The sequence below is a fragment of the Pelodiscus sinensis genome, chromosome 1 (assembly GCF_052426305.1).
Source record: "Pelodiscus sinensis isolate ZL-2025 chromosome 1, ASM5242630v1, whole genome shotgun sequence".
Classification (NCBI taxonomy): domain Eukaryota; kingdom Metazoa; phylum Chordata; order Testudines; family Trionychidae; genus Pelodiscus; species Pelodiscus sinensis.
The window spans coordinates 335197150-335212047 of record NC_143052.1 but is presented as its reverse complement, the minus strand read 5'-3'; the positions used below and the strand labels follow the sequence as shown (position 1 = coordinate 335212047).

The 14898-nt window shown below is 41.8% G+C and overlaps 1 protein-coding gene across 14 annotated transcripts in view; it reads right to left on the bottom strand.

The window, feature by feature from the left end:
• DLG2 (discs large MAGUK scaffold protein 2) overlaps positions 1-14898 on the bottom strand; it is a 1584089-nt gene that overhangs the window by 544403 nt on the left and 1024788 nt on the right. For all 14 annotated transcript variants that reach the window (XM_075919430.2, XM_089775764.1, XM_089775765.1 and 11 more), the window contains one exon: positions 12817-12867. In XM_075919430.2, the coding sequence (XP_075775545.1) occupies positions 12817-12867 (51 nt within the window). The remainder of the gene's footprint in view (positions 1-12816; positions 12868-14898) is intronic.

Genomic DNA, 14898 nt, shown 5'->3' with positions numbered 1-14898 from the left:
TGGGACCGGCTCTGTTCAATATCTTCATCAACGATTTAGATATTGGTATAGAAAGTACGCTTATTAAGTTTGCAGATGATACCAAGCTGGGAGGGATTGCGACTAATCTGGAGGATAGGGTCATAATTCAAAATGACCTAGACAAATAGAAGTCTGTAAAGCCATGACTGGTGTGGAGAAAGTAAATATGGAAGTCCTAATTACTACATCCATAACACATGAAGTAGGGGTAATCCAATTAATAGGCAGCTGGTTTAAAACAAACAAAAGGAAGTATTGATCCACACAAGGGACAGTCAACCTTGGAAATCTTTGCCAGAGGATGTTGTGAAAGTCAAAATTATAACAGGGTTAAAAAAACTATATAAATTTGTGGAGGATAGGTACATCAGTGGCTATTAGCCAGGAAGGGTAGGAATGGTGTCCCTAGCCTCTGTTTGCCAGAAGCTGGGAATGGGCAACAAGGGATGGATCACTTGATGATTACCTGTTCTGTTCATTCCCTTTGGGGAACCTGACACTGGCAACTGTCAGAAGTCAGGTTCCAGGACCACACAGATGAAATGTGGCTCTTCTTGTGTTCTAACTAAATCAGAAAACAATGAAAAAGTTTCAACCCAAACCCTGAACTGACTAAGGACTATTTTAAAGGTTTATCTAATAACTCCCTGCCTTCCTCCAAAACGCTTCAAGGTCCCTATCTGACATTTGCTGATATGCCAGAAAAATCCATCATCATTTCCTTAGCAGGTCTGGCATTCATTGCCTTATCAGTTACCTGTCTGAGGAAAATCCTATTGTCCAGAAACCTAGGAGAGAAATAGAAGTGCTACCTAGACTAATAAAAGTGTCAGGTTTTCTATCAGCCAGCTGATGGTGGGTTGAGTGATGTTAGACATATCACACTGATCTGCCAGGTAGATGGGGAGAGCAGTTGATGCAGATGTGAAATAGTGGATCAAATAACTCATCTGCTTCACAGACAGCAGTGAGGTAGGGGCTAAGCAGAACAACAGAAATGAGCTGCTCCTCCGAATGTGTGAGGAAGATGACCTAAGCAGAAAAAAGTGAGCTGCTACTTAGAGGAGAAGGGATTAGTCCTGGTTTGTATCAGCTACAGAAGTAATGTGTTTTAAGCAAAGGACAGCAGCCAGGGAGGACTGCTCTACTGACTCTAGTTGCCTGTTAGTGAGCGGGACTGGGTTAATGATGACTAGGGAAAGGAGAAGTTGGGTCTGGAGTAGGAAAGGATAAAATAGCAGAGATCCCTTTTTCAGTGTTGCTAATTCTTATAATTATAACTTTGATCTCACAATTTCTGGTGTTTTTCTTGAAATTTCAACTCCTGTAGTCACGTTATTGCATGGGACTCTTGATTTTCATTCCTAGCCTCATTGGCTGCACAGAAACTTGGAAAACATGAACCCTAAAGGCTCAAAAACCAGAAGCCAAGTTAAAAAAAATGAGATTTGACCGAAAAAATGCATTTGGGGTTTGACTTGTGATTTTTAATGCTCACATCTGCCCTCTTTCTCCAAAATGTAAGGCCTAGCAAATTCACAGTTCACTTTGGTAAATTTCACAGCTACAGCCACTTAAAATTGGTCAATTTCACAATTTCAGATGTTTACAGCTTTTAGATCAGGACCCTGCAGTTACAACACTATGAAATTTCAGATGTTTACATCAGAAATTTCATAGTGTTGTAATTGGAGGGTCTTGATCCAAAAATGGATTGTAGGGCAGTCCCAAAGCTATTGTAGGTCGAGGTAGGTCTGATATCCCCAGTGTTTCTGGGAGCACCCCAAGGTGGTGAAGGTGCACTGGATTAATGCATCAGCCCCTGGGACTATACCCAGAGGTCCTGGGCAATTTGAAAAATGGGTGTCCTATCCTGGCAGGAGGACCAAGCCCCAGGAGGCACAGTGGGAGGAAGGGTTAAAATGCCAAGCCTGGGCAGCAGCTAGGAGGAGGGACAGAAACCCCAAGTATGGGTGGCCCGGAGCCCAGCTAGGAACTGTGGGTGTGGGCTGAGGAGGGCAGGGGGGATGATAAAGGGGGGCAGCAGCCCTGATCACAGACACCACAAGTCCCAGCAGGAGCCATAGGGGGTGAAAGCCTGGAGCTCAGGAAGGAGCTGTATGTGTGGGGAGAAAGCCCTGAGTCCCAGCTGGAGTCACTGGGGCTGGCACCCCCAAGCCAGTTTCTTGAGCCCAGACAGGAATTGAGTATGGGGCAGCAGCCACAAACCTGGGTCAGAGCTACAGTGGACTGGAGGAAGTGGAAACCCTGGAGTTGGAGGGCCCATGGCCAGGGCAGGAGCCGCAGGGGGTGGGACAGCCCCAAGTCAGACAGGCCAGAGCTGTGGCAAGAACTGATGGCAATGGTGGCAGCCCCTGGCTTGGGTGCTGTCAAGGCTGATTCCCCACTCTGGCATGATGAATGCAGAAGTGGGGGCTTGCAAAAGCAACCCCAAAACCTGATTTCTACAGGCTTTGGTACAAAAACTCCCCCCAGAATCCTAATACCTGGATTTTAGGGAATCTGCTGCCACTATCAAGTGCTTTTGAACCTACACACAGAGGCGGACACTTGAAACCAACCAGTTTTCTCCAAAGAGCTTGGGGAAAAAAGAGAAAAATACAAGCTACAGTCTGTGATTGCTGTTCCCTCATCAGAGGCATGCAGATCCCAAAGACAGATTTTCCAGGACATAGAAATGAACCAATATCAGGTTAATTAAGAAAAAAGAACTTTTATTATTAAAACAATACCCCAGTTACAAGCATAGTTGGGATGGCTAGATGGTAAGAGCCACCAATTAGTATACTCGTGGAGGATTCCCCCATGGGCCAAAACTTAACTGCAAAAGAGCGGAAAAGCCATTTCTAACAGCACAGACATCAGATCTAAAATCCCAAACCAGAAAACAATAAAGCCTGACAGATTTATCTAGATGTTACCCTACTTACGTATTATGAAGAGTCTTTTTCTTATGTCTCCCTCAGTATCTAGAGAGCAAACTGGCCCAGAGACAAAGGAAGGAAAACCCAGAAATTCCTTTGTCTCAGTTTGAAATACCTATCTGCATTTCTATTGGCTGATCGCTACCTGGCTAGGTACAGGGACATAGTTAACCCCTTAGTCTCCCAGGCTGCTGGCCATCCCTCATGGTTATGACAGGTGCCCTGAGCCCAGAGCCCCAAGCACTAGCAGGAGCCCCAGGGGGCAGAAGCCCAAAGCCAATCTCTGGTACTACTGTAGTGCAGAAGCGAGAGGAGTACACCCTTATTCTTGCACTGCCTGTGGAGATGGGTCTGTTCCCCTCTGATAACACCCATTCAAGAAGGAACTAGTTCTTCTCCTCCCCAGCCAGGCTGATTTGGGGGAGATCAGATTTCACAGAGAAGAGATTATGATCATCCATGACATGTTTTTCTCACATCTATGAAATGGGGAGAGTCTGGAGACTCTGACTTGACTTGGGGAGAGAATTGCTGACATGCAGAAAGAAGGGCTCCAAGTTTACCAGATTAGCCAAATATAAATACAAAAGATGGTGCCTACTGGGACTTCCTGCATCTTGAACTTTCACAGTAGTTTATTGTGGCTGGTCTGGTCTTTGTCTTTGCTAGGACCACCCGTTCTGCCCTTTATCTTTGGCTTATGTTTCAAATAGGCATCTGATGTATTTTTCAAGCCCTGAAAAAATGGAGGCTGCACTAATGCAAGTCATTCTATATAGCATTTCCTTTTTATGGTGTATTTTTATTACCGAAGTTAGAGGAAAGTAATGGCTTATTTGAAAGAAAACTATCTAAGTGTGCTTTTGGGCATTGCAGTTTTTTGCAACCTGCCAAGCACTATATTACTTCTGGATCTGTATTTTATGTCCATAACTTAGCAGAGAGGGGGGGAAAAACAACCTCTAAGGTGGCTGAAGCATTTAAGCATGTAACTTTTTAGACATTTGTTTGATTCTATTAAGGTAATTTTCCTCCATCAGCATGCATGAGAAGGGTAATATATATAGGCTGAGGGACAGAGTCAAGGAGTTAGCAAAGAAATGCTTAGAGACTCTGGAGAAGCAGAATTGCACAAAGCTGCCCAAGAGAAACACTTCTGTGTGTCTATGGCTGGTTCCACACTCCCAGCTCCTGCACTTGGTGCCTCAGCCCAAGTCTCTGAAGGAGGGAAATCTGCCAGAGTCTGATGCCTAGATATACACGACTTCCAAGCAGTGCCTGAGAGGGCACCAGCTATACCTGATTCTTATGCTATTGTTGTGCCTCTCCGCCCCTTTCCACTTCAGATCAGCACTTTCCACAGCATAACTACTCTTGCAATTTTCATCACTAGTTTCATAATATTTGTGATTTTCCTTCAAAATCTCTAGCTGCTGGACTCCTATGATTATGTGAGAATTTCAGCTTTTATTTACAAACAAACAAAAAAAGAAGCAAGTTACAGAGAAAAGTTTGATAATATGACCCAAATGCAATTTAAAACCTAAAAACCAGAAAGCAAATAAAAAGAAGAAATAACATATTTTTGGGGGGAGTGGATTCATAGATTCCAAGGCCAGAAGAGACTCGTGTGATTATCTAATTTCACTCTTTGTGTAACTCCCCCATATAGCTCCTAGAGCATAAAACTTGTAGAAAAACATCCAATCTTGATTTGAAAACAGTCAGTAATTGAGAATCCATGACGACACTTGATAAAGTTATTCTGATGATTAATTACTCTACTTTTAAATATTTATGCCTGACTTACCATTTTTTCAACGCTTGGCATTGTCAATACTCTCTTTCTCTATGTTCCTGTAGACAACCAGAGCATCCCCAGGGGACAGCAATCCATTTTATATTTTATCAGGTAATCCTAAATTAGTCTGTAGCTACAATTTAGGGATGCATGAGCAAGCTGGCAATTGCAAGTTTTAGGAATGTATCATAAGTGAAGTAAATCTCTGATGACATTTAAATTACAGCAGCGCCAATATCTGCACTGAGATGGGAAGCTTATTATGTATTGTTTGCTACGGATGTAGTATAGCTTTTGTGTATCAAACCACTGACCTAATATGTTTTTGCAGCTTTGCCATTAAATGGAGAAGATTTTCCAATCTAATTTCTAGTGCTCTTTGTAGAAGAAAATGGATAATTAATGTGAAGTGTTTCTCACCTCTTCTGAAAACACTGTCACTGTAACAAATAGATAACAGCCATTTAAAGGAAATAGCTTGTATTTTATCTCTCACACAAAAACAGACGGATCCTTTATCCTTCCCATTTCTGATAAAGAGTTTATAAGTGTGACAAGTAGTAATAACAAGTAGACACAGATTCTGCTGCTGCCAGAAAACATTCCAAGTATCCACTGCTAGAAACTGTAATGGTGTGTGTAAAGGCTTACCAAATATTTAAAATATAACAGGAATAATTATCTGTGCTAGCACTGACAAAAACCACATTGGTTTTTGTACTATGTAAACTAATACTTTACACATCTGTTACAAATGAAGTGGAACTTGCAATACTACCCGGGAGACATCTATGCTCTTCAGTGACCTTTGGAACTCAAATCTAATAAATAGCTTGAGAAACCATAGGTAAAAAAGTACATACAACTACTGGTGTGTCCTCGGCATGAGGTATCATTGTATATGCACAGCAGCGATTTGCTGCAAACTGAGGACATGGCATTCTCTGATAATATTCTGTGGCATTTTGCTGCTGAGTCATGTGCATTTAGGGATTTTTCTTGCTGTGCATTGTGATATGCACAGCAGAAGACAGGCTAATTAAAATGTATTAATATTCCCATATTCATCTACATCCTCCCCATACTTTCTTTTCCCATTCCCTGCTCTTAAGTCTTGCACACAAAAAAATTAGTGCAAATGAAAGTCACCCACGGGAAAAAAATTCCTCTCTTTAAGTTGTTTTGCTATAAGTCCAAGCTTTTTTGAACATATCTTGGACTTATAGCGAGTACAGCCTGTATTACAAACAATTAACACTTTCATTAAAATAGATGTAAAACAAACCAAAGTGCAAGAATATGCTGCACAAAGCAGTGCAAAATTGCAGGTAGATACACATCTTGGTGATACCACTTCTTGTGGATGGGACTTCTGGTGTGAAGTGGTTCAAATTACTCAAAAAAACTGGGGCTCCAAGTGCCCTAAAATGGGGTCAGTAATAATGGTCTCTGGAAGCCTTGATGTGGGGGGTAGAGAAATCTGTATTGTCCAGAAGCTGTATGGCTGAGTGTCGGTGTACAGCACTGCATTACTTACTGCCCTAATAGGAACATGCACGGTAACAGGGCACTTTGACTTTGTATTGCCTCTTTCTTGTCTTTTCCATATTATTTTTTGGCCTCATTAATGGTTTCCCTAGCAGCTGCCAGGGTCACTACAATAACTTCTCTGGAGAGCATCTTATCTGATTTCCTTTCTGCCCTCAAAAACAAAAATAGAACCACTACACCTCTTCACATTTTTGAGGGAAGAATGTTCACAGATGTTGCACATTTCATGATGAGTTTTCCATTTTTCCTCTCTCAGATTTGTCAGGTGCTGTCTTGAGAGTTGTCCTTGATATTCTGGCTCATACAGGTGCCATGTATGTGGGAGTAGTAAAACCTTCATAAGCAGCTATTGTGTACGTTCTAGAAAAGCTCTGATAGCACAACAGTATAAATGTTCCTGGCTTTATCACCTTAAGATTTTTCCTATTCTTGGGGGAATCTCAAAGATTGTAAGTGATATGCCCTGAGTGGGTGACTGGGAGGCACAGAACGTCTTTTTTTTTTAAATTCAAAGGGCAGGCCAGCAAGATATGAAATGACGGTATTCACCAGGATTGTTCCCCAGAGTTGTGCAGAAGCGGAAGGGAGTCACAAGCAATATTGGTGGGAAATGACCGTGCAGCTATGCCTCAGAATCTCTGGACAAAAAATCCAGCAATATCTTACACTGCCCTCAGGGCTCAGAGCATGAACCCTGTCACTCTTCAATTTTGGTGTCTCCCACTTCTGCGCACCCACGATGAAAGCGCAGAGAAAAACAGAATTCTGCAACGGCTGCCTGAAGCATTCATTTTTACCATTCTTTCATGATAGAAGTATGTAAAAACCTCAGCAGACTGTTGTACCTGGCTTGCAGTGTCCAGACCTGCAATGCCTATGCTTACCTCAAGGAAAATTAGAACAATAACTGAATTGCCTTTCCTGGCACCACCATCTCAATATACTTGCACATTTTTCACAAAAGAATTTTTGCATTATGTGAATCTCTCTTGGAAGTGAATAGGCTAGAGGCCATGGCTGACATTTGGAGCCAAGGAACAGGGTTCTGGAGGATGGGGGTGTTCACCAGACTTGACAGCTGAAGAAAGGGTAAAGAAGAAATAGATACATGGACAAATGCCTTCTCCAGAGTAAGCCTAAAAGAGTCAGTAGCCAAGGCACTATCATGAGATGTAGGCCAACTGCACCACTGGAGTAACCGCCATTTTGGAAAGGTGTATGATGGTAGGGGGCAAATGAACAGTGTGGGTCAATAGAGGGAGGGAGGCTGGGACCTCAGACTCAGAGGCTGTTAAGATCACATCAGCCTACACTGGCCGTCACCATAGGACTCCAGGACAGAGGGTAGCATGGCAATAAATTAAAACTTAAATATAAAATTATTTTAAGAAACAACAATACAACTATACAGACTGAGGTTCCCTCCATGGTATCAACCTTTCCAGAACCTGTCTGGGTTGGTACTGGGAGTTGGGGTTGGTTGCTGCAAGGCAGGAAATGGGCTTTTCTTGCACCTGGTCAGTCTCAGGGTCATGAGTCCTGAACAGATCCTGGTTTTCAGGGAGCTCTTTTCAGAGACACGCCTGTGCTTATCCTCAGATGAATTTTGCTGATCATTCTCTGCTTGGTAAGGGGAGGACTGGGTAGAACTCTCCAAGCTTTCTAGGTTGGGAAATCATAGAATCATAGAACCATAGAGCTGGAAGAGACCTCAGAAGGTCATCAAGTCCAGCCCCCTGCTCTAAGCAGGACCAATCCCAGCTAAATCAACCCAGCCAGGGCTTTGTCAAGCCGAGATTTAAACACCTCTAGGGATGAAGACTCCACTACTTCTCTAGGTAACCATTCCAGTGCTTCACTACCCTCCTAGTGAAATAGTTTTTCCTAATATCCAACCTGGACCTCTCCCACCACAACTTGAGACCATTGCTCCTTGTTCTGTCATCTGTCACTTCTGAGAACAGCCTCTCTCCATCCTCTTTGGAACCTCCCTTCAGGAAGTTGAAAGCTGCTATCAAATCCCCCCTCACTCTTCGCTTCTGCAGACTAAACAGACCCAACTCCCTCAGCCTCTCCTCATAGGTCATATGCTCCAGCCCCCTAATCATTTTGGTTGCCCTCCGCTGGACCCTCTCCAATGCGTCCACATCCTTTTTATAGTGGGGGGCCCAGAACTGGACACAATACTCTAGATGTGGTCTCACCAGAGCCGAATAAAGGGGAATAATGACATCTCTGGATCTGCTGGCAATGCTCCTCTTAATGTAACCTAATGTGCCATTAGCCTTCTTGGCTACAAGGGCACACTGTTGACTCATATCCAACTTCTCATCCACTGTAACCCCCAGGTCCTTTTCCGCAGAACTATTACTTAGGTAGTTGGTCCCCAGCCTGTAACAATGCTTCGGATTCTTCCGTCCCAAGTGCAGGACTCTACACTTGTCCTTGTTGAACCTCATCAGATTTCTTGTGGCCCAATCCTCCAATTTGTCTAAGTCACTCTGGACCTTATCTCTGCCCTCAAGTGTATCTACCTCTCCCCCTAGCTCAGTGTCATCCGAAAACTTGCTGAGGGTGCAATCCATCCCCTCATCCAGGTCATTAATAAAGATATTGAACAAAACCAGTCCTACAACCGAACCTTGGGGCACTCCGCTAGAAACCGACCGCCATCCTGACATCGAGCCTTTGATCACTACCCACTGGGCCTGGCCTTCTAGCCATCTTTCTATCCATTTTACCATCCATTCATCCAATCCACATTTCCTTAACTTGCTGGCAAGAATATTGTGGGAGACTGTATCAAAAGCCTTGCTAATGTCAAGGTATATCACATCCACTGACTTTCCCACGTCCAGAGAGCCAGTTACCTCATCATAGAAGCTAATCAGATTGGTCAGGCACGACTTTCCCTTTGTGAATCCATGCTGACTATTCCTAATCACTTTCCTCTCTTCCAAGTGCCTCAAAATGGATTCCTTAAGGATCCCTTCCATGATTTTTCCAGGAACCGTGGTAAGACCGACCGGCCTATAGTTCCCTGGATCGTCCTTCTTCCCTTTTTTGAAGATGAGCACTACATTTGCCTTTTTCCAATCATCCGGGATTTCTTCCAATCTCCATGACTTTTCAAAGATAATGGCCAAAGGCTCCTCAATGACATTTGCCAACCCCCTCAGTACCATCGGATGCATTAAGTCCGGACCCATGGATTTCTTTTCTTAATAGTTCCTAGCCTGTTCTTTACCCACCAAGGGCTGTCCATCTTCATCCCATCTTGTGTCACTTAGCGCATTAGTCCGGAAGCCCACCTTGTCCGTGAATACAGGAGGCAAAGAAAGCATTGAGTACTTCAGCTTTCCCCACATCATTTGTCACTAGGTTACCTTCTTCATCCAGTAGGGGCCGCACACCCTCTCTGATCACCTTCTTCTTGTTAACATGCCTGTAGAAACCTTTCTTGTTATCCTTCACATCCTTAGCCAGTCGCAATTCCATTTGCGCTTTCGCCTTCCTGATAACCCCCCGGCATTCTCGAGCTATCTTTTTGTAAGATTCCTTTTTGTGCTTAAGTTCACCAAGGATTTCCCCTGTAACTCAATCCGGTCTCCTACCATGTTTGCCTCTCTTGCTACGCATCGGGATGGTTTCTTTCTGTGCCTTCAATAAGGCTTATTTAAAATACTTCTAGCTGTCCTGGACTCCTTTCCCCTTCATGTTAGCATCCCAGGGGATTCTGCCCATCAGATCTCTGAGGGAGTCAAAATCTGCTTTTTTGAATTCCAAGGTGTGTATTTTACTACTCCTTTTTCTTCCTTTGGTCAGGATCCTGAAATCAACCATCTCATAATCACTGCTTCCCAGGTTGTCACCCACCTCTACTTCCCCTATTAGTTCCTCCCTCTTTGTGAGCAGAAGGTCAAGCTGTGCAGGGCCCCAGTCAGATCCTTCAGTACTTGTACCAAGAAGTTATCCCCAACATTCTCCAAAAACTTCCTGGATTGCCTGTGTACTGCTGTATTGGTTTCCTAACAGATGTCAGGGTGATTAAAGTTCCCTATGAGAAACAGGGCCTGCGATCTGAAAACTTCTCTCATTTGTCCGAAGAAAGCCTCGTCTAAATCATCCACCTGATTCGGTGGCCTGTAGTAGACACCAACCACAACATCACTGCTGTTGTTTGCTCCTTTAAACTTAACCCATAGACTCTCAACAGGTTTTTCTCCCTCTTTATGCTGGAGTTCAGAGCAATCATAGTGCTCTCTTACATAGAGTGCAACTCTTCCTCCTTTTCTCCCCTGCCTGTTCTTCCTGAACAGTTTAAACCCTTTCATGACAGCGCTCCAGTCATGCGAGTCATCCCACCAAGTCTCTGTTATCCCAATTAAATCATATTTCTTTTTCCTCATTGTATTGCAGCTCCTCCTCCATGATTGTTCTTTATCCAGAACTGTTTGGTGTCTGAGTGTGGCAACGTCCACAAAATGGTCTTCATTTTGATAGCAGGCTACAAAAGCTTTCTACACCAACACTTCTCAATAGATGACAAAGAGATCCAGGGTCTCGAATCATATGGCTGCATTTTTTATGGTTTCTGAAGTATTATCATAGCTGTTGTAATATACTTGAATATAGAAGTCACTGGACAATATCTGGCGATGGGCAAGCTTTTAAATGGGTGAGGGCCCACCAGTGATCCAACAGGTCAGTAGTGGTAGATCAGAAAACAGTGTGGGATAGCTAATGGAATGGTGACAGATTACATTGTAGCAACACTGCACACAACAGACTACCCTAACTACATCTGCAACAAAGTTAGCTCACTTTGAAAGAGGAATGCAGAGTTTGTGATAAACTCAGAGTCAGTGCATTACAACGAATTGTGTCATGTATAAACAAATATTTTCAAACAAAATTAACTTGATTTAGTCTGGTTTAGACTCCCCATATAGACAAACCCTTACAAGCTATTAAAGAATTGTTATCTGACAGGCATTTGCTCAGGTGGTATTTTTGTCAGAAAACAGATACTTTATACTAAAGATAATTAAAGAAGGTCTGTAGTATACTTCTACAGTATTAAAAGAAAAAGTTACATAACCAGCAATCTAAACATACATCTCTGAGGCTAGGAAGACCTCATGTAATGTGATTCCTAAATATTGACTTTTTCCAAGGCTTCAATTCTAACACCTCATACAATTAATACTGATATAAATAAGTCATACAAGTATTGCCCATGCTTTTACACATACAGGATCCTGCTTTCACACAATTACTACAAAATTAAAATTTGAAAGGACATTAGTTATCTCTCCATAAAGTGCTTATCAGCACTACATTTCTTCTTTCTTCATGAACACACAAGGAAATCCAAGAGGCTGAAAGAAAGAAAAGCTTTCCATACTTCTAGCTTAAAAAGTACAAAGAAATAAATCTCTACACACATTAGAACATAAGAATGGCCATATTGGGTCAGACCAAAGGTCCATCTAGACCAATATCCTGTCTTCCGTCAGTGGCCAGTACCAGGTACCCCAGAAGGGGTGGACCAAAGACAATAATCAAGCAATTTGTCTCCTGCCATCCTTCTCCAGCCTTTAACAAACAGAGGCCAGGGACACCATTCCTTATCCCCTAGCTAATATCCTTTTATGGACCTAACCTCCATGAATTTATTTAGCTCTTTTTTTTAAACTCTGTTATAATCCTAGCCTTCACAGCCTCCTCTGGCAACGAGTTCCACGGGTTGACTATGCACTGTGTGAAGAAGAACTTTCTTTTATTAGTTTAAAACCTGCTACCCATTTTATTTCATTTGGTGTCCTCTAGTTCTTATATTATGAGAACAAGTAAATAACTTTTCTTTATTCATCTTCTCCACACCACTCACGATTTTATATACATCTATCATATCCCCCCTCAGTCTCCTCTTTTCTAAACTGGTAAAATCCCAGTCTCTTTAGCCTCTCTTCATATGGGACATGTTCCAAAGCCCTACTCATTTTAGTTGCTCTTTTCTGAACCTTTTCTAATTCCACAATATCTTTTTTGAGGTGAGGATACCATATCTGTACAAGGTTCGGGTAATCTGCGCATGCGCAGAACGATCTGTGCATGTGCAGATCGCCAGACAGCGCGGCTGGCAAACAAGGCTCGCCACAGTTTGGTGAGCACTGTGCATTACTTTACACTTATCCACACAGATGTTCAATCACCTGATTGCCGTTTCCTAGTACTCAGGCATCAACTCCATGTAATAGTTATGAATAGGAAAAGCACTCTGGACCCTGACATGCAAACATATGAAAGGCTGACTCTGCTGGATTCTTCATATTTACAAACTCTAGGACAAATCCTGAAGTCCTCATTTAAAATAGAAACTAAAGAATTTAGAATTTGTCCTTTAATGATAATATTTAATCATAATCTTTATTTGTGCTGTAGAAAATCAAATTTTAATTGCTTTCTATAATACAAAAAACATTTCATATTTACCCTCTCCAGTGTAATTTCTTCAAATTCATATTCGATTTCTGTTCCATTGACCTAAAAGCATATTACAGAAAATTCATTAGCAATGCATTAAAGGTAATTAGGACATAAACAATATATTTTACTCGTGAATGTTTCCACTTAAGTCCCATTACTTTGCTGGAGTAAAGATTTGAGTCAGACATAAAATACAGAAGTGTCGCAGCATACTGTCACTGAAAATTTGCTTACTTTCTCATTTTACCACATCAATTATGTAACAAATCAATTGGGATGGAAATATTACACTTAGATATCAGTGTATAGTATACTGAGTAATACAAACAAGTCATTTTATGTCACTGTAGTTTGTACTGACTTCACCTGTTACACAACTAGGCAAATTATCTAGATGAGTTTATTGTACCCCCAGAAGACCTCTGTGTACCCATTTGAGAACCACTATTCCAATGCATGTAGGTATTTCTAATGTGAACACTGCTATCAGGTCAACTAGACAAAACCTTATGCTTACTATAATTTCACTTGGTTTCATTTACTTTCATTAAAATAATATATATTGGTCTCAGGACTATGTAATACTTTGAGATATTGTAAAGCTTTTTTATGGTTTTTATGATGTAGATAAGTTTTCACCTATGATCCCAGCTTTGGTAAATTATGAATGCAACAATATAGATGGATACCCAGAGCCCTACCCTGCCATACCCACCAATGACATTAACCAAATAAAAAACCCAGATCAAAACAAAAAGCTTAAACACACAAGTAAAGCAAAACAAGATCATGAAAGAATAAAACACTTCAACCATAAAGAGTGTTGCTTTTGCTTATAGTCTTACATCTAACACGCATTATTATATGACATAATCACATTGAAATATGTAGAAGTATTAGCAGAAGCATTCCTTTAAGAAATTTTGACTTCTGTGTTTAGCACTTTAAAGGTTTCCACATAAAGATATTGCTCCACTACAGGTTGAACCTCCCTTGTCCGGCACCCTGGGGACCTAAGTGGTCCTGAATAACAGAGTTTGACGGACAAGGGGAGGTCAAGGCTCTACCCAGTTGCAGGCATTGCTCCTGGCTGCAGTTGTGTTCAGTGCCACCTACCCCATTGACTCCATCCCCCACGCTGTGCCAGCCCCAGCCCGGTGATGCATCCCCCCAGACAGGGACCAGCCGCTGTCTGTTTATCTGCATTTTGATGAATATTTTTTTGTCTCTTAGATTATTTAGGCAGGCAGAGAAGTCTGATATATGTCTTCAATTTATCAATCTTGCTCCGTAAAGCTTTTCTTTGCTTCACTGCTTACAATTACTTGTCCTTTGCATTAAAATCTTATACATGCAGCAAAATGAAGAGAAGGGGGTGGGGAGAAGATCTTTAAAAATAAAAAATCCTTTGCACAACAATTAATGGAAAAAAAACCACACACTGAATATCCAACCAATATTGGTACACAAGATCCTTATTATGACAGCTTAAGGGGATTTAATTTTATATCCACAATATAAGCAGAATAAAAAGAGGTCTTCAGTTCAAAGCTTCTTACAGCATGATTCTCATAGCTGATCTGAAATTACATAACAGTGAAGGTCAAGTACATAATCATGGTCTAAATTACTGTTTTGTTTTACACATACACACACACACACACACACTCACTCACTCACAGGGTCATTCAATTAATGGCTTCCTTTTCCTCCTGCCTGAAGATAGAACCTTTGTACAGGAAGCCCCATCGCCTGTGATGATGTCTAAATAGGTCAGCAGCAGCAGCTGCCATAAGAGGTTGACACAGACATTCTCCTACAGAACCATCTGTCTGTACCCATCTGTTGTCTCCTGTCTTGTATTTGGATTGTAAGCTCTTTGGAACAGGGACCAACTATTTATTTTGTGTTTGTACAGCATGTATCCCAGTGGGGTCCTTGTCCATGACTAAGGCTTCTAGTAATGCAAGGAATAAATAATGCTGAGATTTTGTCATGGATATTTTAAATAAAAGTCATGGACAAATCACGGACAATAAATAAAAATTCATGGGTGCCTGTGACCAATGTTCCTTTTAATTTTTTCCA